This window comes from Lepisosteus platostomus, chromosome 7 (genome assembly GCF_059453375.1).
Source record: "Lepisosteus platostomus isolate fLepPlt1 chromosome 7, fLepPlt1.hap1, whole genome shotgun sequence".
In the NCBI taxonomy this organism is placed as follows: Eukaryota; Metazoa; Chordata; class Actinopteri; order Semionotiformes; family Lepisosteidae; genus Lepisosteus; species Lepisosteus platostomus.
The window spans coordinates 4,482,066-4,502,790 of record NC_142617.1 but is presented as its reverse complement, the minus strand read 5'-3'; the positions used below and the strand labels follow the sequence as shown (position 1 = coordinate 4,502,790).

The following is a 20,725-nucleotide window of genomic DNA, read 5'->3' as shown; positions in this document are numbered from 1 at the left end:
TTAGCACTGTAGAGCGGAGGGCGGTGGGTTTGACCATGGCCCAGCTGTTTGAAAGGGCCTGCAGGTCATGACTGTGAAGGAGAGCGTGGTCTGAATCGACTTTGTGAGCTGCAGGCCGTGAACGTTAGGACTTTCTTGAGCCCATCCAGCCTTAAAGTCCCCTTGGCGAATGGAACGATTGACAATGGACAGTCAACCTTTTAAAGTTCTTTTATAATGTGGTCTTAAGTGTTTAATTTGAGTGTTCGTGTTTGAGCTGCAGATTCTTTGTAAGAATCGTTTTCATTGTGGAAATAAAGTTTATTGATGGAAACAATTCCATGAATGTTATACTCCAGAGTGCAGTGGAGTCACCACCCTGGCCGTTGGGAACAGGAAACTGGAACCATTCTCTTCCTGGGGCTTTTCCTGTGATGCAGCAGCTAACTCTTACCCCACAGGGAGAGAGCGGAGCATCTTTCAACGTCCAACATTCATTTAAACCACTGAGCATCAAGAATCTGTGTTGGTCCTCCTGTAATGCACTCAATTGACTGAAACATCAAGGCAGTACGTGTTTATTAGGATTCCCACATACATATTGCCAACATAATTGGCGTGTGCATACGTTTGAACATTGTGCGTTTTGCAACGTCTCGTTCTGTATGCAGTTATTCATGTTCAGTCATGGTACTGATTGATGTGGGTTGTATTAACTCATGAATGATCGATTTGTGTTTACACCGAGAGGCATTACGCGCTCCACAAATACTGTCAGTTCCGCTCCTCGTCTGCTGTGTTGTGAGGGTGCAGCATCAATCCTCACAGCTGCGCCAGGTGCCGGGCTGCGACAAGGAAGGCTTTCAGGAAGACAGTGGCGGTACAGCCAGGAAGAGAGAGGGAGACGGATTATGAGTATTTGTGCGACCCCTGCGCTCGGATTAGGAGAGTCCAGCAGGTTGAATTAAAGGGATCGGGATGCAGGAGGGGCAGGGCTGTGTCCAGAAACACCGAGCTTGTTGTGAAGCTCGGCGAGGGACAGGCGTGTGAGCCGGCGTGTCCCCCTCCTCAGCCTGGCTATCTGGGAAGGGGCTGGCAGAGAAGAGGGCAGGATCTGGGGGCCATGCTGGCTTGCCTTCGCCGTGTTTGTCCTTAAACATGCTTTGCATGGAAAAAAAAAAAGTTCCATTGCTTTGAAACCTCCCTTCCGCTCAGGGTTCCGCCTTCCTTCGGGACCGTGAACACATTGACGTCGCCTGAGCGCAGCGCCCCCTGGAGTTGTGCTGCCCTGCTGCCCCGGGGTCTCTGCAGGTCTGCTCGGGGGAGCTAGCACTGGGGCAAAAAAGGGTGGCACGGCCCGCCGTCCCCCCTCGTTCATGCTAGGTGTGGAACCTCGAAACGGAAGTGAGACGGATGGGAGTTAAAAATCGAAGAATGTGAGATGCTACAGATGGGAGCGGGCTGTGCCGTTCATCCTGGAAGCTGTTGCTCAGTGGTTTCTCCGAGGGTCCCACATAAAGCTAAAACAGTGCAATCCTCTTAGGTCTGTACATGTCGCCGTGAAATGGGGTGCTCAGTCGCTGACCGCTGAATCCTTCCCCCTCTGTGCGCGCTTCATAGTTCCCTTTGCGTGTCTCTGTGTGGCCCCCCCAGCTCGACTAACTGCAGCACTCGGGGATGTCAGAAATGCCCTTAAGAGCGAAAACCTAAAGGATGTGACAGGCAGAGCCGAGAGCACGTTTACTGTTGGGTTGAAATCCAATTACGTAGTGGCTCGGGGCCTCTCGTGGAGCGAGCAGTGGCCGTGTGACTGCCTGGCAGCCGTTGCAAGCAGTTAACAGAAAGGTCATCTGGTGTAACATGGTGAGCAAGACTGCTTGCAGTCCTGAGGGATGCTCGTACTTAAATACTGCTAGCCATTATCCAGAGCCATCCTCTTTGTTTTGCTGATGCATCGCTTAAAGCCAGATTGAAAAATTTGCAAAGCTAGTTACAGTATTTTCCTAGTCGATCAATCTTCATTTGCCATGGAGTCTGACAAACAATGGTTAGAAAACATGCTGGCAGTTAATTGCAAGAAATTACTTTTGACTGGTTTTTCCAGCTGTCATCACCTAAAGTAAGACCAGACCAAAGCTAACCTCCAGCGCAGCATGCTTTTGGAGAACAGTTTTGCGTCTTTGCACAGATCCAGGCTGGCCTGATCTGGGCACTGATGATCGGCTATCCTGCAACGCAGAAACACTTGTGCAAATACATACGTTTCCTTGGTCTTTGCAGAGATATGTATCCCATGGGCCTTTTTTGGAACCATGCACAATGCAGAATTCATGCAGAAGAAGCATACTGACTTCATGCAAAGCTTTTGTGTAAATCGTTTTTTCTCCTTGAGCTGTTTTTGGTTTTAGGAGCTTGTGTAAGAGCTTGGGATCAGTCTTCTGCTCTCTTCTAACATGTTGCCAACAATTGGTACCAAGTGCAAAAAATATTGCACTTATATCCCCCAAATTCTTCCCTTTTTTCACAAGACTTTGGAAGTTCAAAGGAAGATAAACCCTTTGCAGGTCTTTTTTTTTTCAAATAAATGCCCAATAAAGCATGATTTTGTGAGTGTTCAGCGGTCACTACCGTTCTTTAGCTGTAGAAAATGCAGAAGTCTGTGTGATCGTGGACGTTCGGTGCAAACTCGGATTAATCTCAGTTAGAGAAACCACGTGCTTGAAGACCTGTTGACTGCCCTACAGAAAAATGAGAGAGCTCGATGAAGCGCAGAGAGCTGATCAGAAGGATGCAGCCCTTCTCCTTCATGATGCTCACTCTGTCCAGCTGCTCACAGGGCACCCAGCCTACTAATTCCAGCGCTGGTTCTCCTCCCAGCCAGGACAGTACTTGAGCTGTGGGGGGCAGGTTTTTCTCCGAACATCTCTTGATCGCCGTGACGATCTCACGATTCTCCAGGGTCTCTTGGCTGATTTGCATGCCTGTTTGTTTGCGTGACAGGAAATCAAGAAGGATGTGAAGAAGGAGGCTCAGGCACAGAAGCAGAAGGGCGAGCTCTCCAACGGCAGCCCCTCTCCGGCCTCGGAGCCCAGTCTGCGCCCGGCCAAGAAAGGTAGGCCCTGTGGGCGTGGGGGACTCGCGGTGGGAGAGGGAAACGGGGACATCGGGGCACGTCGTCCACACCAGAGCTCGCAGACATGGCTTCTCGATCACAAGACTGTCTTACTGGTCCACGTGGAGTGACTCAGCAGGGTCTCTTCTCGTCTTGTCCTGTCTCTCGATACTTTCCGATGTTAACCGCCTCTCAGGGTAAAACAATCAGTGTGAGGGGGGAAAAAAAGTGTCCGTGGCTATTTTGCTAAAGGGTTTCACAGTTCCTCCAGGCGGAAGTGTGGTTCTGTGTAGCGTAGGGCAAGTTTTTTTTATCCCCTCCCATCTGGAGCAAAAGTGTTTTCAGACTTGTGAAAGTGACGCCGATCATTGCTCTGTGGGTATTTTGGGAAGATTACATCTGTCAGACTCATGTGCTAGCTTTTCTTTCGCAGTGCGATGTAATACGGTACGTGACAAACCTGGAGGCAAAAAAAGTGCTTGATAAATTTCACAGAGGGGGAAAAAAAACAACAATACTACACTTCAGATTCTAATTGTTGCTGTTTCATACACAAAAAAAAATAAAGAGAGCAGTATGAAACTATCTGTATGGAGTGGATCGCCTAAAGGGCAGATTGGCCTGCAGAGGGCACTCTGGGCTGTTGGAGTAGCCCAGTGGGTGCTCCCCTTGTGGGTAAACAAGCCCCACTCCTCACCCACTGTGGATGGGTGACCAGTGCGCTCGGCTCTCCTGGGGGGTTAGCGCTGGCTGTAGCACCCTTCGGGGGTTGCTGTGGTGGCTTCGCTGGCCTCATTTGCCGGGCTCTTCCCCACTCCCCCACGGCGTGGGTATGGGAGACGAGCGCTGCCCGGCTCCGTCGGGCCGCCCCCCAGCTGGGCGTTGTGGGCAAGACCGGCGCTGAAGAGGCCAACACAATTGTCACCATCCGCCCCCCCCCCCCTTCCGACACCTCGCACCGACCCGGCAGGTATGGCCCCGCCGGACGCCACGGACCGAGGAGAAGTTTTCTCGCAGGACGGGAAGAGAGTCATTAGCGTGGCTCACCAACGGAACAAAATGGCGCGGCGGCGGCAGCGGAGCTCCTGGGCAGAGACCACTTCACCGGAGACATGCGGACGATAGAGGTGCAAAGGAACAAGTAAAGAGGTCTATTCCCTGCTGAAGAGAGAAGAAAGAAAACGCGACGTTTTCGGCCGTGTTTTCTTTCTTCTCTCTTCAGCAGGGAATAGACCTCTTACTGTACCTGGTCCTTTGCAGCCTGCGCCTGGTGACGCAGCTGCCCACCTGTACTAACGACAGAGGTGAGCAGGGGTCGGCTGTGGCGGTCGTGGAGGAGTGACGGGGGAGGAGCCGATGTCCGACTCTTAACGTCTCATTCCTGTAAAGTGGGGGGGGTTGTACTGCACCTCTCTCCGTATCCGGAAAGAGAGCGAGAAGGGATCTTGCCGTTTGGGCTGTCTACGGTTTCCGCTGTTTTCTAGCATTGCAGTCGAGGGTTTAACAAACTCACCCCAAGCCAGCCGGGTGTTGGCAGGCTCTCTGAACGGTCATTCCGCAGCCCTGCTTGAGATTGAGGCCAGGCTGCAGCGGGGTGAAATGTAACCCCCCTGTCACCGCTGTGAGCCAGGGACGGCTGAGGTCCCGTCGTTGGTTGTTAACGTTTCTTTATGACGCCGAATCCAGTCACGCCGAGCACTGATATCATTCCAGTGAAGGTGTTGATTGAGGGAGCGAGGAGTGGAATTGTAGTGTGGGGAAGAGATTAGCGTTGTGGGCAAAACACGGAATAGGAGAGACCTCTAGTGGTCGAAACTGGGAGGGAAAAAGACTTCAGTCAGACTGAATCTACAGTATATGTAAATATTTTATGATATGTCTTTGTTGTGAATGTCTGTAATATGTCTGTCGATTGTATTTTACTTTTATCTTTTGTTTTGTTTCATGTGAAACCATTTCATTGTTTTTATTTGCTTTGGCAGCACTGGTTGTACCCATCGGTCATGCTAATTAAAGCACCTTGAATGGAATGGAATTGAATTGAGTCATGTAGGCGAGGAGAAACCAGAATCCGCGGTGCTTACAGTGCTCTGTCTTCAACGGCGTGGACAAGTCTGTTTCGATGGCTTTTTTTAAGGGTTGTGTATAGAACACAACCCTTAAAAAGGCTGGTTTTATGGGTCACCCTCATATTGTTCACTTCTACACGCTTGAGACAATTTTATGTCGCCCCCCCTTGCGGGCGATCGGTTCAAAGGAGGAGTTTCGCAGCCCGTATCTCCCGGAGACCGCTGCGGGTGTGTCGTGTTTCAGGACTTGACAGATTGGGGATCTGAGGGGAACCCGTGAACTCTGCTGGAGCAGGGGTGGTCACCGTTTAACTCGCAGGATCTCGCAGTGCATGTGACACTCATCTGAAGGGGGTTAAACCTGCTGGTTTCTGTTCCAGCTGAGCTCCGGCACACAGCTGGACCCTTGACTGACTGATTTAACCACAGGGCTGTGTGACTCTTGCCGGGTCGCCTTTTAGATACTGCATCTCCAGAGCAAAACACAAGCTCAGACGTTTGAGTTGGGGGAAAAAAAGCCAGGGAACCTCTGGCTTAATTAGCAAGAAAACGAACCCCGGTAATGGGCGGACCGATGATTTAATGGTGATAGCAGTCCGTCAGTGCTTCGCCCTGATGATAGCCTCGTTTAGTAACAAGCCCACAGAATTATTTGCCGGCCATTCCCCCCCTTCGACGTCACTGCGTGACTGGGCGGTCCTGCCAACCGCCCCGCCCCCACCTCCGCGGCGTCAAGGGATAGGGGGCGGGGCTAGGGCGTTCCCGGGGGCGGGGTTTCGCCACGCAGAACCTTGCGGATGTTGCGGCTCCGCCAGAGCCCCGCGCCTGCAACATCTGGAGTCGATCGGGAACCCCACCAGGCGCGGCATCACGAGACCGGAACGAGCGCTTCCAGTGAGCACGCTGGGGGCTGGGGAGGGCGTGCTCGGATATCCAAAACCTTCCTGGAGCTTAAAGCACAAACACACGAGGTGCAGCAGCAAGGCGGGCTGGAAAGGATTATGAATGCATTGATTAAACTGCAACTAGGCTTTGTTACTGTTGTTCAACAAGGGAGCAAAAGACAATAAACTTATCTAAGGGTGGATCACTGTTTGTGCCTGTACTGTACATAGACATGAACAGGTCTCGCAGTGCACAGCGGTGTGATGGTTAAACAGCTGTTGAGTCCCGGTCCCACACTTGAATGGAGCACACTCAGTGTGGAGTTTGCGTGTTCTTCTCTTCTCTGTTCACAGGCGGTTCTTCTCCGTTTTCTCTGGCTGGTTCAGTTGACTCCCGCCTTTCCAAAGATGTGCCTGCATGGCGAATTCGTGTCTCTAAGTCCTACCTGTGGGCTTGTATGTGCATGTCTGCTTGTGTGCCCTGCACTGGACAGGCATTCTGCTCAGGGGCTGGCTCAGTCTTGTGCCCTGTGCTTCTGGAATGGGACCCGGGTAACTGTGGCTCTTAATGTGAATAAACAGCTCTCTGGTGGTGGGTGGGTGTACAACATGATCTTATATTTTCGGAATTAAACCAAACCAGTGTCAGCATAAGCATGCCCGTGTAGGGAAAAATACTTAACTTCAAAAATCGTTTTTACCTTTCCCCCTCCTTGCATCCCTTTCGTTCACATCTGGCCTGTGTGAATGCTGCAGACCTGTCCCAGGACAGCTTCTCCTCTGTTGCTGGATGGGGTTTCAGCACAAATCTGGGCCAGCTGCAGGACTTGATTAAGCGCAGATGGATCCTACAAACTCCTGAGACGCCTCAGCCCCTGCTCTTTGGTCCTTCCCTGGGTGTTTTTTTTAACTCTGGGGAGTCTCCAGTGAGCGCTCCTCAGCTGTGTTTGTAGCAGTGGCCCCTGACAAACAGCATGGAAAATACATGAACAAACGTGCAGTTTAAAAACACAGTGGTGGTGCTGGCGGGGGGGAGAACAGACTCAGTGTTTAAAAAGCTCTTACTTCTTGCGCTCCCAGTGAACCCATTCCCTCCTGGAGCACCTGGGCTCTGGCACGGCTGTGCCGTCTGGACAAGGAGACCTAAGGAAAAGGAGGCTTCGCAAGTCCTTGAGGCAGAGGAATGACAGGGCTGGAGACCTGAGCCAGCCGGGAAGTCAGACTCATTCAAATCGCCACGCGGAGCCCGCCGCAGGAGTGGGCGTCTCCGGTCCACGGCTCGGGAGTTGGTTGGATATCGGTAGCTCAGGCCGAAGCTCGCGATTTCATTTGCCTCTTTGCTCCCCTCGTGTTGGGTCCCACCCGCAGCAGGAGGGGGGTCGAACGTTGCATCAGCCCGGTGCTTAAGACGAGAGGTGGGGGGGGGGTCGAGCAGGGAAACGGCGTTGTGTGCAGGAAAAAAATCACCGCACTGGTCTCAGGGCTGCAGGGGCTCAGCTGCCTTCGCTGCTACACCTCCTCGGAGGTTCAAAAGCCTGAGTTCCCCCACACCCACACACACACACACCAAGCGGGGCCCTGAGCCGCCCCCAACCTCCCGAAGGTGAAGGCCCAGTGCTGGCTCCCTGGCCGAGGTGCTTTGCATTGGGCCCGAGACGGGCAGCTTATTTCTTTATGACCTCTCCCCGCAGGCGAAGCCATTAGGAAAAGGAGATGCAAAGCGGCCTTCAGCTACGTCCCCCAGAACGAGGACGAGCTGGAGCTGAAGATTGGAGACATCATCGAGGTCCTGGCAGAAGTGAGTGCGCTGCTGTGCTTCTGTTTTTCCCCTGCCGTTCAGTGAAAAAGGAGCTGACGGGAGCGTTGACCTCAAGTTTGCTCTCGCTCTCTGCGACACCGTTTTTAAATAGGAAACCGGGAATGTGGGAGGCGGCCCATAGGCCGATTTTTCCTGCAGGAATATTTTTTAGGAGTTGGCACCTGGCCTCCGAGCAGGCACAGCCAGGCGGCTGTCAGCCTTGTTTTTCACCCCTTTGGCTGTGGGCTGCTGCCCGTGGTGTTTTCTCAGTGCAACACGTGCCCTGTGTGTTCTCGTGAGAGCCCCTGGCCCATGTGCAGCTGACGCAGCAGCACGTACGGGGTGGGACAGATCCCTCCACAAGAAGTCCTGGACCCCCCTGGGCCAGCAGAGCCCCAGTCCACTTATTCCGCACTCTCCCATCACACCTTACTTTTAGCACACTTGTACTGTACATTTCCGATCGATTAAACAAATGAGCTTAGTTGAGGGCACTCTGGCTGGAGAATGTGGTCTGATTTGTGCAGGAGGGTAGTCCAGTTTTTGTTCCGAGTGACCTCTAAGCAGCTTATTTTACAGAATAATGAGTATAACAGAGCACAGTCCGATTGCTCCTGGTCTTCAGAACTGGATGATTTTAATGACTATGAGACTGCATGAAGGCACTCCAGGAGCAGGAGACCCCTGTCATGCACAGGTCCTCTGGGTGCCTCTGTCAGTGACGTCTTTGCTCCTTCTGGGGATTCAGGGCTGCATGTTGACAGCAGGTCAATGGTCTTTCCCCTGTGTGTGTCTGTGTGTCTGTTGCTGCACTGACGTGTGTTCATCCTTGGTCACAGGTGGAGGAAGGCTGGTGGGAGGGCACTCTCAACGGGAGAACGGGGATGTTCCCTTCCAACTTCATCAGGGAACTGCCCCTGGAGTCTGACGACCTCACCCCTCAGGAGGAGGCCAGGAGCACCAGAACAAGTAGGTTCCTGCAGCCTCCAGCCCCTCGGCGCTCCTCCAGGGCTGAGCCACACAGACGCCCACAGAAACACTGCTGCTCACATTCGGGGGAAGTCCTCACTGAGTCTCTGTCTGGCTCCGGTCCCCCTGCAGGCACACTGCCAGTCCTTTTCATGTCGTAAAAAGCGTGGGCACTGTCTGCAGTTGACCAGCCTCAGAAAACTCAGGCCCCCTGAGCGCTGGGTGCCTGAATAAGTCATTCACTCCAATTACGCACGTATGTCTGTACTGTTGGGGCAAGATTTCACAGCTATAGGAGCAACTGCGTCAGCCCTTGAAGGCTATATGAAGAAAATAAACTTTAAGGAGCACCAACTGGTCAGTCTTGGATGTGTCATAGGATAGCTTAAGCAATATCAAAAAGCCAGTTACTAAACTGCACTGCATACTGCATTAGCAGCTGTGGCTTATTTCTTTAACCTCATCTCTGTGGAAAAGTGGAAACAGCTGCAAACAACTACTCTGTGTTTGAAGCTTCTCTGGGCTGGTGAGCTACGCTGTCAGCTGACTGTTCTCGCGTCTTCAGAGACACGTAGTGGAGTTGCTCAAGCTCAGTGCTGACAGACCACGTGCGTGCAGGCCTTGCTATGGAGTACAGAAGAGCACAAGAAAGAAAAGTCACTGAAATCCCTTTTCAGCAGTTGCATGATGTGTTGGTACAGACTATATTGTAGTCATCTGAGGACTGGTGGTGCTTCCACGACAGGAGTTAATTAATAATAATAATTTCTTACACTTATGTAGCACTGTTCTGGACCCTCCACTCAAAGCGCTTTACAGGTCATGGAGTCACAGTGAAGCTCAGTATTTGACAGTATTAAATGAAGATTGCTTTTCTTTGGCATCTTTGAATTGTCTTTCGAGTTGAGGAGAAAGTGAGGAAGAGCTAGGCAGTTCTAATTCTGGTGGGTGTGTGTGTGTGGCGGTGCTGAGCTCTGTGCGCTGCGTGCTGACCTTGTGCTCTGTGCTGTGTGCTGTGTGCTGTGTGCTGTGTGGCGGTGCTGAGCTCTGTGCGCTGCGTGCTGACCTTGTGCTCTGTGCTGTGTGCTGTGTGCTGTGTGGCGGTGCTGAGCTCTGTGCGCTGCGTGCTGACCTTGTGCTCTGTGCTGTGTGCTGTGTGCTGTGTGCTGTGTGGCGGTGCTGAGCTCTGTGCGCTGCGTGCTGACCTTGTGCTCTGTGCTGTGTGCTGTGTGCTGTGTGGCGGTGCTGAGCTCTGTGCGCTGCGTGCTGACCTTGTGCTCTGTGCTGTGTGCTGTGTGCTGTGTGGCGGTGCTGAGCTCTGTGCGCTGCGTGCTGACCTTGTGCTCTGTGCTGTGTGCTGTGTGCTGTGTGGCGGTGCTGAGCTCTGTGCGCTGCGTGCTGACCTTGTGCTCTGTGCTGTGTGCTGTGTGCTGTGTGGCGGTGCTGAGCTCTGTGCGCTGCGTGCTGACCTTGTGCTCTGTGCTGTGTGCTCGTGCTCTGCAGGCGTGAAGGACAGCACGGGCTCAGAAAGCGACGGCGGCGACTCCAGCAGCACCAAGTCAGATGGCGGCAGCGGCTCCCTCTACACCAGGATCCAGCCCAAGAAGGTGAAGGGCTTCGGGTTCGGGGATATCTTCAAGGATCAGCCCATCAAGCTGCGCCCCCGCTCCATGGACATCGACAGCGAGCTCGGCCTCCAGGAGAAAGTGAGTGGCCCGCGTCGCCCGGGAAACGTCCTCGCCCGTCGGCCGCGTCGCGCCGCGCCTTCTGGATCCGCGGCTTCCGCCAGCTGAGGGGGCCGGCTGTCGGCTGGTCGGGAGACCGACCCTAACGCGCGTCCCGGCCACATGCTCTCGGAGCTGTCTGCCTGCGGTTCCTTGCGGCTCGGTCTCGGTGCCGCTTCGTGTTTTGCTGGTTCACACCGAAACGGTGGCGGCGCCTGGAAGAACAAGCCCCGTGGCCTTCGAGTGCCGGAGGCCTGCCTGAAGCCGCTCCGGCCCCAGAGTGCAGCCCGTGGTGTGGAGCCGGGTTGTGTGTGAGTCTCGGGCGCGTGTGTGCGTGCGTGCGTGAAGCTGCGCCTCCAGAGCGTGCAGTGACATCACGGCGATGCTGGCTGCACAAGCTGCGGAGCTCGGCAGGCTCACAGCTCCCCGGGGCACCAGCGCAGGAGGCTGCGCGTCTCACACACCGGGCTCCCTTCCCCCCAGGCAGCGCCGATGTGCGCGGAACAGGAATGAAGAAGTGGTGGAAGGTAGGCGGACTGCAGGTGCAGGGGTTTCTGAGCTGCGGCGGAGGGAGAACCTGCACTGACGTTAATAATAACTGCTCCTGTCATTGCTGGGTTGACCCTTTTATCCGAAGCAACTTGGGCTCGTTCCATTTAGACACCTGGAGGTGTTCTGGCGCAAAAATGCCACAGCAGGGATTTGAGCCAGCGACCTCTCTGTTTAGAAGTGTCTAAACGCTATAGAATAAAGAATAAGAATAATAAAGAATATGTTCTTTAGAATATAGAATACAGAATAAGAGTCCTTTAAAAACTTTAAAAAACGGAGCAGTGTATTTAAGGACTGTTTTTTCATATATACATACACACGCTAGGGTTAGTTTGTTCATGTCGGTGTAGATATAATATAATACATTAGTTTTCCGAGAAGCACTCTGCCAGATTTCAGTAGAAGATTGTGTCACAGCACTGCTGAAGTCATTTACATGCAGGTAATGGGATCTTGGCAGAGCAGCAGCATTGTTGACACAGGGGAGCCTGTTTTTCTCTCAGTCCAAACAATCAGTGCACCCTGGGAGCACCTGTCCCTCCCCGAGCCTGGGCTCCACACTGTGTGAAACCCAAACCTCGGTCTATGCGTTGTTTTAAACTGCAAACTAAAAGAAAGATCACTGCAGAAATGAACAAATCGCCCATCTAGCAGGCTGGTTTTTGAAGGTCAAGCCGTGAACCTTTCTTGTTCAAGCGTGCCAGTTTTGCAGTTGGTGCCGAGGTGTGGTGATGTAAGAGGTGGGACCCCACGGCTCGGAGTTATTAAGTGGAGAGCACAGCTGGCCAGCAGCTAACCCTCACGCTGTTTTAACAGGGGTACTGGATCGTGTGATCGCCCAGAGCCTCCTGTCCCTCTGAGGCTTCTAAGCTGTAGAACTGGGGAAGCCGCTTCTTCAAAATCTACACAGTGTTGTTTTGGTTTTCCATTGCGTTTAATCTTGCCAGGCTCAGGTTGCTGATGGGGTGTCTGAGGGGATCGAGAAGACTCAGAGTTTCTCAAAGGCAGTGACAAAATCAACCCTTAAAAAAACACCTTCAGAATTAGAAACCTTAAAACACAAACCGCCAGAGCCAAACGGGAGCAGTACGTGGAGATACAGCACATATAATTGTGGACGGGACGCACTTGTCTGCACAGAGGGTTGTGGGAGCATGGAACAAGCCATGCTCACGAGGCTTGATTACCCTGCCGTCTTTCAAGACACTGTGCTTGATGGGATCCATGGATCGATTAGATCCCACGTGATTTAGATGGGCCTCGCTGGGTTTGTAACGCTTTGATGTTCTTTTGTAAAAAACTGTGTGTGCTGTGAGACACCAGAGCCAAGAAGAGATCTTTGCACTTGTTTGGGATGGGCTTTAAATCCCTTCTGGCTATTGCCATGTGCTGCTTCCAGTCCTTAAGTAGGATTCCTGCAGTAGGACTCTGACAGTATTGCCATGGGTTTGAATGATTCTCCGGGCTTTTTTCAGCACTGAAAAGTGCATAGATCCTGCAGTCCAAGATCAGCCTAGGATCTCCATGCAGTTGGATTTTCCCGATTTGTTAAAAGAGGAACTGGCAGCTCTTGAGCAAGGCACGGGGTCCAGTCTTTTCTTGTCGTACGGAAGAGGTTTCGCCATTTATGTAAACACCAAGCTAGGAAATCACTTCCTCACTTCCTCATTTTTTTTTTTAATCGTCTCTCGTTTTTGTCTACTGCAGCCAGTTGACAGCTCATTTTGTGCAGAATGTTACTGTTGAATACTAATGGCTAGGAAATATTTAAAGCATATTGGGCTGTAAATGTCGAGATGGAACAGTTTTAATAAAAAAAAACATTTTGTGGCAACAGTTTTGAAATGCAAAGAAAAGCACTTTAATGTGGTGACTTATTTTTTCTGCTGTTAGAATAAAATGGTTGTGTTAAGGGGAGTCTGCATGGTAACTAACATAGGAGAGCCCTATCTCTGTGACTGAGACTCTCACAGAAGCTCTGAATCATGTGTAATTCGGCAATCAAGGAATTCGACTTTTAAGTTTGTGTATTTCCCCATGAGGGAGAAAAGACCAATTGAAAACAGCCCAGACTGCAGGAACAGGAAGGGGACGCCCCTGCTGTCCTGTGCATGTGCATGTTGTCCTTCTGCCAGCTCTCCCTTTAAACGGGTGGAAGTTCTGTGCATGCAGCAGGACAGTCATCACTCGGACAGTCTTGTCCAGGTGGGACAGACTCCACATGACACATGAGGGCTGCTCGTTCCTTCCAGCTGACATTAAACACGTGGAGCAGTGGGCCAGCCTGCAGGGGACCAGAGGAGGACCGTGCAGGACTGTGGCTGCACTCTCTGCGGGAGATCTTCCTCACTGCCTTTATACTCATACCCCCCCCTCCTCCTCCCCCTCTCTAACAGGAAGTGAACTGTGCTTCAGGGGTGTCGGTATCCGACTGCACAAACTCCACTCTGTCGAGCAGTCGTCTGCCCTGCCCCTCAGCCCCCGCGTCTCTCTCTCTCTCACACACACACACTCAACAGTTCAAAAGCACACATGCAGAAAACTTTTCCCACTCTTTGCTCCTTCCATCCTGTCAGTTTTCACGAGGACTGTCTCGTGGAAGTCAGGAGTCTTGAGTTGTAGGAGGAACTTGGTTGTTGCGATTTCCCTGTTTTTTTTTTCCAAAAATAACTTGATTCTACAGCTCGCCTTTCTAAGGATTAAGCACGCCAGCTTTGTTTTATGTCTGACTCCTTTAACTTGAAGTGTGACTCAGAGCTAGGCTTGGCTTTTCTTCTGACTGATTGAAGGGGAAGTGGGGAAGCTGCCCTTCCATGCAGTCGCTGGGTGCCGTTTAAGACGTAGGACAAGTGAAACTGATGGAACTGGAGGTAATTCGCACTGTTTCTCTTAAAAAAACGGGGCTTTCTCTGGGCTGGGAAAGGTGCAGGGAAGAGGGGTGAAGGGTCTGAGGAGGGGGTGACTAGGTTCGAGATGAGAGAAGAGCAGGAGAGCTCCCCTTCAGCCCCGATTGAGGGCAGGCAGAATCCACGCTCCGGGGTGGATGTGCCTGTGACGTGCAGTTTTCTCCTTGTGCAGCTCTAACCACATGGTTTTCATTTGGCTTCGGCGTGTGTTCGCTAAAACGCACCCATTTTTTGTCATAAACAAATGGCTATTTTTTTTTTCTGTGGAGGGAGAGAGAGAGTTGGATAGAGACGTTATTGCACAAGTGCTGGAAACTGTACATCTCCGCCGAAAGAAAGAACTGAAAGGACCTTTAGTGTTGCCTGTTTTTTTTAACTTCGTTTTGGAAAGGGTTGCTGGCCTGTTTTTTGACAAGCTGCCCCTCCAGGCTTATTAAAGGCCGTGCTGTCTGAGAGACCGGCCTCTCCGCCTGTCAGCTAGCTGGCTCTCGCCGCTCGGCCCGGTCTGTGGAGGGAGTGCGGCTCCGGGCGGAGGAAGCGCTGCAGACGCTCGTTTCCTGCGCAGTGGCCGTTTCCAGCCCGCCCGAGCGGCGATCCTGCGAGCTGGCGCGGACTTGCGCGGTCGAGGGCAGGTCGGCTGCGATTGAAAGATGAAATGCAGCAGGTAGATTTCGCTTCGCGCGATTCCGTTTGCGCCGTGCAGATCTTGGGCTGTTCATGCGTTTCTGGAAGACGCCCCTATATCCTAGGGAGCTGGAGCGTTCCGCTTGTGTATGAGTGCGGAGTCTGAGTTTTGATGAAGGTGCGCTGTTACAGATTGGCTACGGTAACTGAAAGAGTATTTCCTGTGGTAAAATCATTGTCTTTGATTGTGTTTTAAATCCATTACCATGTGTTTCCCGGGGGGGACGTATGGGGTAGTGGTTAGGGCTGTGGACCCCGGACAGCCAGCAGTTCGAACGCCAGCTGGGGACACAGCCAGAAACCTCACCCACGTGGCTCCAGGAGCCCCAGCTGGAGAAACGCATGCCAGAATCGGGATGCTCAAACTAGGCCATTGGAATTCCTGCAAGTGACTTAGGTAGTAGTGTGAGACACACGAACAACCGCGTGATGAGAAGGACAGCAGCAAGGCGTGTGTTGATGTTTCTGCTGTGGGAGCAGGTGTCCCGGGAGCTCATCGCTGGTGCTCTGTCCCTGGGGCCGGGGTCTGTTGCACAGTGGGCTGCGAAATGGCTGAGCCCATCGTCCGTCCGTCCATCGTCCCGTTCCTGGAATATTAAAGCAAAGGCGGGACGTTGCCCTGGACACCCGTCCATCATGGGAAGTGCATGCGCACGCCCATCCGGACAGTCCCGGATACATGTCTTCGGATGCTGGGAGGGATGGCTCGACGCCGAGAGGGAGGGGGAACATGCGAACTCCACACAGAACGTTCCCTATTCCCGAGTGAAAACCCCGGATCCGGCGCTAACCTCCGGGCCACCGCAGCGTGTCCGTCTCCCGTCAGGCTCACTTCCCGGTTCTGCTCTTTGTCCTGGCAGCAGCAAGTGGCCAAGAAGGTGCCCTCTGCCGGCGCGCCCCAGGAAGCTCCGGCGAGATCCGAACCCGAATCCAAGGCGAAGGGTGAGTGGGCAGCACTGCCTGTGTGTGCGGGGAGCGTTGGCTGTGAAGGGAAAGGTCAAAGTTCATTCCACACTGAAACAGATGAAAGACGGATGGGTGCACCTGAGCAAGGCTCTGCAGCCGATGCACTGTTTGTTTTCAGCATGCAGGTAACCTTCACTTGTTCCTCTGCCAGACGAGAGTTCATTGTGAATACTCTGAATTGGCCAGGGGCTGGCACTGGGGCTGGGGCTCCTCAGCCAGGTCTCTCTCAGGTCTTGACAAAGCTGGGGCCCCTGCGTGCTGCCGGCGAGAGATTGGACACATCTCTGACCTGTGCAAACTCTCCTGCCAGACACTGTGGAGCCAGAGCAGGGACAGAAAGATGGAGGCTTGATGGTGGGGCAGCTCAAAGGACCCTGTCTGCTCTGATGCACTTCCCTCCTGTAGTACAGGAGTCGTTGTTTTATACTGTAGGAGTTCAGGTGGGCAGCTGTGTCAGCTGGAAAGGAACAGGTAATAGGTTTATTCCATGCTGAAAAAAAGAAGAGAGAAAAAAACACAACGTTTCGGCCGTGGAGCTGAAGAAGGCTCCACGGCCGAAACGTTGTGTTTTTTCTCTCTTCTTTTTTTCAGCATGGAATAAACCTATTAATTGTTTTATACTGTCCACTGTGGATGTAGCGAGCAAAAGTTGCAAGCCCCACTAAGGAATGAATTTGTGTTCCGTAACACTGTGGTATTTGTTTGAACTTTGTCTTGGTTTGGTCTGTGTGTTAGTATGTTTTTCACCAATTTGCCTTTTTTGGGGTTTTTCAGCAAAGGAGTATTGCAAGGTAATATTTCCATACGAAGCACAAAATGAAGACGAGCTGACGATCAAAGAAGGAGACATTGTTGCCATCGTCAGTAAGGTGAGCAAGAACAGGGATCGGTCTATGATGGGCCTCTCAGGCTGTCCCATTTCTGAAGGTGTTGTTGCACAGCACATATGGTCCAGGTGATGCTGTTGGTTATGAGAAAGAACAACACAAATACTGCTCAATTACTTTTCCTGTCCCTCTGCTTTGTTTCAGAGCAGAGCTTTTTCATTCTTTCCTGGGAGAGCCCAAAAACCATGAGTAGATTAACACACAATTTGCTTAATCAACCCTGCCATTAATTTTTTCACCAGAAAGAGCTTGAACAGGTTGAGGTGATGCTCGTCATGGCTTCACGGAAGAAGGTGAGGCAGCGTACAGTTTTAGGAATCTGGCCCCGGCTCTTTGTTTGAATGCAGCATTTACACTTCATGCACGGCCTGTCCGCATCTCTGTGCTTTCTGGAAATCCGTCTGCCCCAGGGGCACCTTGTCGTACCTTTCAAATGTACTTCAAAACAAAGAATAATTAAAGGAAAAGGGAGGAGATAACTGCCCAGTAAATGCCAACTGAGAGGGAAGAGCCTGCGGAGCTCCCAGACGGCCGTGTCACGTCTTCCTGTTTGAAGACTTCCTGGGACGAAGGCGACGTCAGCCCCATGCTCTTTCAGGGCTGCAGCCCAGCCAGTGGAGACAGAGGGAGGAGGGCGGCCACCCAGTTTAGGAATGATTTCAGATGTTTTGTTCCCAGTTGTCTTTTGCTTCCGTCGGGAATTCAGGTTATGAGCAAACGTTTCCTTGTGGCTTAAAATTACCCCGCCAGTCAACCCCCGTGGCAGTGGGAGAGAGCTACCGATGGTTTAAAACGTCAGTTGAAGTCAGTGGAAAAACAGCATTGAGCTGTGTGCTCATGAAAACGTTAATTATAGTTTTTTGATAAGTGGTCATTTCTCAGGGGTTGCCAAAAAAGAATCATCCAGATAATCCTCTGCAGAATTTCAACTGGACCTACCATGAGGTCATCAGCCAGATAGAATACTGCGGTTAGGCTTGAGGTTCCTTTATAGAAACGTGCAGAGTATAGCGCTGGGTCTTGGAAGCGGAAGGCCCACGTTTCAGTCGTCTGGAAGAGTAAAACATGACTCTTCGCTTGCCGGTTGGCCGGAATTGTCCAGTTCTGCGCCCGTTCTCCATGGAAAGCCTTTCCGGCTCACCTTTGTCTCCCTATTTGTTTTTTTCCCCAACTGGAATCCTGCAGCTCCAAGAAACCCCTGCATCCGAATACAATTGTGGGAATGTGTCCTCCCGGCGTTTCAGATCCCCAGGAATGTGCTGGGTTAGCTTGCGCCTGTGACCCGTCCTCTCCCGGTTCTGTTTGTCTCACCCCGTGAGGCTCCGTAGATATTCTGTTCCCGTCTCCGTTGCCAGCCGATGAGTGGGACTTGAGCTTCCCAAGCAGTCCTGTTTTCTAGCCCTTGGCCGTCTGCTGCCCATTAAGACAACTGCAGATTGTGTAGGTTACAGTCGTGTATTTGTAGGATCTTGCGTATGCTAAGGAAGGACCATCAGGCTTTTCCGGTTCACTGCTTGCTCTCCGAGGAAACACTGGGAAGCACCTGAGGCTCCTGCAGAGTAGCAGATGGATGAATATCGGGTTCAGGAGCTCCTGGTCCCAGAACAAGTCAGGCCCTCGATACTTCCAGCCTGTTTCCATGTTTTGTGTAACTTTGCAGACCCACATGTGAAATTGAAATTGGAGGCATCTGTACTTCAGCTGTGTACTTTGTGGTTGTAAAATCTAAAAGATCTCAAATGTACATGCCTTTGGAATCAGTAGAAATAATAATTGGTTTTTAACTTGGGACTTTTTTTTTCCTACTGTTTTGACACTGACACTTAATCACATGTTGGTTCTATATCACAGCCAATGAGGCAATGCAAATAGTCAGTTGACACATACACAAAGTGAAACTCTTTTCTTGACGCTTTACTGCATATAAATACAATAACACAATTAGGCTGCAGAAGCCTATATGAAAACAGTGTAAGGTGAAAGAAGATCAAAGAGAATGTGCCACGTGTGTCCAGCGAAAGAAGGCAGCCAGTGAATTATATTTTGGCGTTAATTGTCAGTTGATTTAGTCATTCTCTGAGGCACTTCCAGGGATTTTTAAGAAGTTATAACATTTCACAAATCCCACTGCCACTGAGGGCTAACTCAGTGATAGACCCAAGTGACAGAATAACTTCATAGGAAGACATTGCTGCGCTCATTCTCTCAATAAACACTTTTTGATGTAATTTGGGTATCGTTGTTTATTCTCTTTTCTCTTTGGTGTCAATGTATTGATCTGTACCAGTTAATTCCTTATATGTCGCTTCTAGTTGTACGAGTCCGGATTGCCTAGTGTCTGCTGAGATTAGAGTGTGGATGAGGACGCCTGGTGGATGAGGACTGAACTGCAGGTGAAGGAGCTCCAGAGGTCAGGCCCTGCCCATGACCCGTGTGTGCTCTGCCTGTGTTTCGTACAGGAGTGTGGGGATGCCGGGTGGTGGCTCGGGGAGCTGTACGGAAGGCAAGGAGTGTTCCCGGACAATTTCGTGAAGCTGCTCGCGCCCGATGTTGAAAAAGAGGTTAGATCAATGAGGACTTTTTTTTCCTCCTCTAAATCGCCAACTAAAAAAAGTGGCAGCCAGTGTTTTTACAGATTTGTTCCTTGTTTTCTTGGACCTTGATATAGATCTTTTTCCCCCACTATAATGATGTCAGACAACTCTCTTATAACCAGCATACTGGTTAGCTGTAACTTCTCGCAGTGTAATCTGAGTCTCCTGGATGACAGTGCAGTGGGAGAGCCTGGGTCTTGATTTAAAGGGAAATGGGGCACGATGGAGATCTTGCTCCACAGGGGATCCATGCTCCCAGTCCTGGAGGGACAGTCTGGGATCATGTTGGGCCTGTATCGGGTTTGAGAGAAGTGGGCTTCAGTCTCCTGCTCCGCCAGTATCGGGCTGATCTGTAGGGAATCCATCTCTTCACTGCCAGCTCCAGTTTCTGCTGGAGTGCGTTTACAGAGTCCGAATGCTGCTGTTGATGAACTAACCGCTTCATGCCTTTATGCCTCAGCCTGTCCTGGGTCTTGTGCCTCGGGGTGTTAAACTCTCAGTCTTTTACTGCCTTTGCAGAGACCCAAGAAACCCCCGCCTCCTGCAGCTCCAGTGGGTAAACACGGCACAGGTAATTCTCTCTGTCTCCCACCCTGTCTCTCTCTGTGCTAACGCCTGCAGACACAGCACTGCCCTGTCCTGCTGGACACGGTCCTCCGCTGCCCTCCATGCCCTCTGGATGGAGATAGCCAGTGGCCAGTGTGCTTCGAAACAGGCCCCTGCCTAGTTTTTGTCACGAGCATGTTTTTAGGTTAAGTATGGAGGGATCTTGAGAGGCCTCGTACGTCACCCCAAGTGCAGGGCTCCCCACTCCTGGTCCTTGTCACCCCAGCTTCTACTGGTTTTGTTTCCAGCTGAGCACTCGAGTATTTAATTAATTTGCACACATAGATTCAAGTATGTTTTCAATTGGACCGTTTTACAGTTCTGGGGCTGGATGTGCAAGTTCTGATTTTTTTTTCTAAAAGGGTGAATTGCACAACAGTAAGGCCTCAGAAAATGGTGGGTTCAGTTCGCCAGCTGGCCTGACTGGAGCCCAGTGAACAGCGGGGTCAGTCGTTCCGCAGCCCTGCCCCAGGGGCTGTTCTGCACTGGGGTAGAGGAGTAGAGGCCCGGTCTGGACAGTGTGGCGCAGTGGGTCAGGTGTGCAGGCACGTGCCCTCACTCCTCACTTGTCCCACTCACTGAGCAATGCCCTTGATGATGATGATGATGATGATAATTCCTCACACTTCTATAGCGCTTTTCTGGACACTCCAGTCAAAGCGCTTTACAGGTAATGGGGATCCCCCCCACCACCACCAGTGTGCACCCCCACCTGGATGGTGTGACCGCAGCCATAGTGCGCCAGAATGCTCACCACACATCAGCCATCAGTGGGGAGGAGAGCAGAGTGATGAAGCCGGTTGAGAGAGGGGGATTATTAGAAACCCATGATGGGTAAAGACCAGAGGGAAATTTGGCCAGGACGCCGGGGTTACACCCCTACTCTTTTCGAGAAATGCCCTGGGATTTTTAATAACCACAGAGAGTCAGGACCTTGGTTTTACGTCTCATCCGAAGGACAGTGTCCCCATCACTATAGTGGGGCATTAGGACCC

The 20,725-nt window shown here is 51.8% G+C and overlaps 1 protein-coding gene across 6 annotated transcripts in view; it reads left to right on the top strand.

The window, feature by feature from the left end:
* The window catches only part of sh3kbp1 (SH3-domain kinase binding protein 1), a 71,950-nt gene that overhangs the window by 40,070 nt on the left and 11,155 nt on the right, over window positions 1-20,725 (top strand). For 5 of the 6 annotated variants that reach the window (XM_088638660.1, XM_088638658.1, XM_088638657.1 and 2 more), the window contains 8 exons: window positions 2,980-3,091; window positions 7,736-7,842; window positions 8,682-8,811; window positions 10,315-10,517; window positions 15,538-15,619; window positions 16,418-16,512; window positions 18,990-19,091; window positions 19,644-19,695. In XM_088638660.1, coding sequence (XP_088494786.1) covers window positions 2,980-3,091; window positions 7,736-7,842; window positions 8,682-8,811; window positions 10,315-10,517; window positions 15,538-15,619; window positions 16,418-16,512; window positions 18,990-19,091; window positions 19,644-19,695 — 883 coding nt within the window. The remainder of the gene's footprint in view (window positions 1-2,979; window positions 3,092-7,735; window positions 7,843-8,681; window positions 8,812-10,314; window positions 10,518-15,537; window positions 15,620-16,417; window positions 16,513-18,989; window positions 19,092-19,643; window positions 19,696-20,725) is intronic. The other variant, XM_088638656.1, reaches the window with a different exon arrangement.